We start from the raw sequence: 3,247 nt of genomic DNA, 5'->3' as shown, positions 1-3,247 counted from the left end.
GTAGAGAATGAAATTTTTCAAAGCATCTAGCTGATAGACAGAAAAGCTCCATTTTCCACATGATTTAAGACTCAGGGCCATATTTTCAGGGTTGCTTAGGTGCCAGAAGGTTTAGACAATCCTCTTAACAGGACTTTCAAAAGTTGGGATCTCAGGTTTTAAGTTGTGAGTGGTTTTGAACAGGCCCTGGGGTACATACCTGAGACAATGATGAGCACAAAGATATCTTTGAAATCAGGCCCTCCAATCCCACCAATTTTCTGCATTTAAATATTTTTTTAAAGTATGAAATCAGCTCCATGCTTTTGCAAAAACCCATCAGTGGAAAGCAAGACTTCATAAGGGCTACAAACTATCTGCCCTCCTTCAGCACACACAGTTAAGGATTATGCTTTGGTGCTGAACATCCTAAGTGTGATCACTGCTAGTAATTTCTGGTGATGCTTGCTACCTACACCCACTGCCTTCTAGACATTTTTATTATTTTTTCGTTTATTATTTTTTGTTTTATTAAATAGTGTTTGAACGCCAAACCAACAGAAACACTGTGGCATACCTGGTTATTGTATTGATATTTCAGGAATAAAATGGTCCGGCCATTGTGTGGTTCCCCATTTCCTTATTTCTTTTGGCAGCACTTGTTGCTTGCAGTGAGTCATGGAACAGAAAACCCAGAAAAAAGAAAAATCAGTTTAACAGGTTGACCTGACTCACTGTAATGCCTTATGATTGATCAGCAGTGAAAATGCAAGGTGGGAGGGAAAAAGGCCTGTGCCTTTTGAAGGAAGGGTGGTCCTGGATCACTTAGGCATCCTGTGAAACCATCGAGTCAGACAATGGCTCCTTAAACTCTGAATATACAAGAAACCTCAAGGCTGGGGTATTGCGTGGACCTCCTGTGTGCCTGCCACGACGCAAGGCCTTCCACAGATAGCGCCTTCTGGGAGAGCAGACTGCTGTCCCACCCCTAACACAGGCCACTGTGTAATTTACACAAATTCAGTGCCTCAACCAACCATGAGTCTGTCCAATTACAGAGATCTGCAAAATCATCTTTGGCATTCTGGATGTGGTACTTACACAGCTTTAGGTATGGTTGGCTTCACCACTGCACATGCTGGGTGAGGCTGGGAAGAGCGAGCGTGTAATTAGAAGGCAAAATCCAGCAACGGCCACTGCAGTTCTTGGTGTTTCTGGCTCTTGTTGAATACTGGCTCTAATTGCATCTTCTATAGGCATAAAAGCATTTATCCAAGATACATAATGCTGTGAGGAAATTAAAGGCTTAGAAAATACAGCTTTTAAACTGAACCTTGTGACCTGGTGCATTATATGTACTTACAAGCTGTTTAAAGGCGTCCTCTGGTGCGCTGTGCCCGTGCTCTTTGTTCCCACTACTCTGCATTGTGAGATTAAAAACTGAACTAAACATTTCAGACTTTGGAAAGCAACCAGGCACATTTTTAGGTCTTGCTCCTGACTAAAAATATGCTTCTCGAAGCAGTAATGCCACACAAGTACAAATAAGGGCCTAATACTGTAATGTCAACCTGAACACAAGCCCAGCACCTGAACTGACTCACTTTACTTGATTGACTTTATGATTAAGAAATCCTGTCATGAAACCGCTGTTGCGTTACCGTTGCCCAAGTAACAAAACTCCTTATGAGTTCAGTGCATAAAATGGTTACTTAGGCAGTAAAAGCTGAATATACAAAAAATTAACCTGGAAGAAGGCCTGAGATTATATTAATGAACAAAAAATATGTAAAATATATGTACTGAACAAACAGCCAGTTGGAAACTATCTCAGATTATTGAAGGAAGCAATGAGGAGACGGGGCTGTTTGAGACATGGAAATGGCACCAGCCCTGGGAGAAGGGACAGCAGCTGCGCCTGGAGCCTCACGCCCTCCCCGGCGCCGTCGGGCTCTGCTCCTGGGAGATGTCCTCTGCTTCAGAGATCCTGAGGGACCCTAGACTAGATTCAGCCGGACTGATGGACCAAGGCAGCATTTCCTTTCTGACACCCGGAATGAAAGACTTAAGTTTCTTCTGCCATCTTTTCCTGCCTCTTTTCCCCTTCCTCAGGCTTTATTCTTATTTCTTTCTCTCTCCCAACTACTACTTATGAAGAACCCAGGATCATTAGCCAAAACAATGTTCTTGCCAGCTCTGAGTCTGTAATCAGGACAGCGAACAGCATTATCCGTTATTGCCTGAGACCAGCTTAAATTTGCCCTGTAGGCAGGAGGACGGTGTGCTGTTCTTAACACCCCTGCAGGATCAAAAGTAAGAGCAAATTTACTCTCAGTAAAGAAGAATCAGCAACTGTGCTGGTTTTGACTGGGGTAGAGTTAATTTCCTTCATAGCAGCTAGCATGGAGCTGCGTTTTGGGTTTGTGCTAGAAACAGGGTTGAAAACATGGGGATGTTTTAGTTACTGCTGAGCAGGGCTGACACAGAGTCAAGGCCTTTTCTGCTCCTCACCGCAGCCCACCAGCGAGCGGCGGGGGGGGCACAAGGAGCTGGGAGGGGGCACAGCCAGGACAGCTGACCCCAACTGAGCCAGGGATATCCCACACCGTATGATGTCATGCTCAGAAATAAACCTGGGTGGGTGTGGATGTTGGCAGGGGCTGCCATTGCTCAGGGACCGGCTGGGCATCGCTCAGTTGGTGGTAAGCAATGGTTTTCTTTTGCTTCACTTGTGTTTCTTGGTTGGTTTTTTCCCTAGGGTTTGTTTTTTTTTTCCGTATTTAAAAAAAATTAAACTGTGTTTATATTAATGCACTAATTTTCTCAGGTTTTCTCTTCAGATTGTCCCCCCCTCCTCCCCACTGCGGGGGGAGCGAGCTGGGGGCTGTGTGGTGACGTAGCGTCCAGCCCGTGTTAAATCACGACACTGACCCACCAAAGGGATATTAATTTGCGCCACTTTCTTTCCCCTCCCCTCTCATGAAACATCAACTACTATAAAACATAGACAGGAAAAGGAAAAAAAAAAAACCAAAACAAAACCACAAACAACCCCAAACACTTTCCTGTATCTAACCGAAGAAATCGAATTGTTTAGAAAGGGGTAGCTTTTCCAAAATGGCACTGAGGGAGGGCGCAGGTTAGTTAACAGAGTTAATCGTTATTGGCGTTTTGGAGGTCGGTCGCTCGTTTCTCCCTGCGTAGCGGAAAAGCAAAGGGTTTCATGGAGATCTCACTGAGGGAAAGACCTTCAACCCTGAGGGAACGA

The 3,247-nt window shown here is 44.7% G+C and overlaps 1 protein-coding gene across 1 annotated transcript in view; it reads left to right on the top strand.

Moving 5' to 3' along the window:
* The first annotated feature begins 3,096 nt into the window (after positions 1-3,096).
* The window catches only part of LOC104135657 (anoctamin-5), a 58,870-nt gene continuing 58,719 nt past the window's right edge, over positions 3,097-3,247 (top strand). Inside the window, exon 1 of the mRNA XM_035889035.1 lies at positions 3,097-3,118. Within this exon, the coding sequence (XP_035744928.1) occupies positions 3,097-3,118 (22 nt within the window). The remainder of the gene's footprint in view (positions 3,119-3,247) is intronic.

This window comes from Egretta garzetta, unplaced genomic scaffold (genome assembly GCF_000687185.1).
Source record: "Egretta garzetta isolate BGI_Z169 unplaced genomic scaffold, ASM68718v1 scaffold222, whole genome shotgun sequence".
NCBI lineage: Eukaryota > Metazoa > Chordata > Aves > Pelecaniformes > Ardeidae > Egretta > Egretta garzetta.
This window is presented reverse-complemented; position numbering and strand designations above follow the sequence as displayed.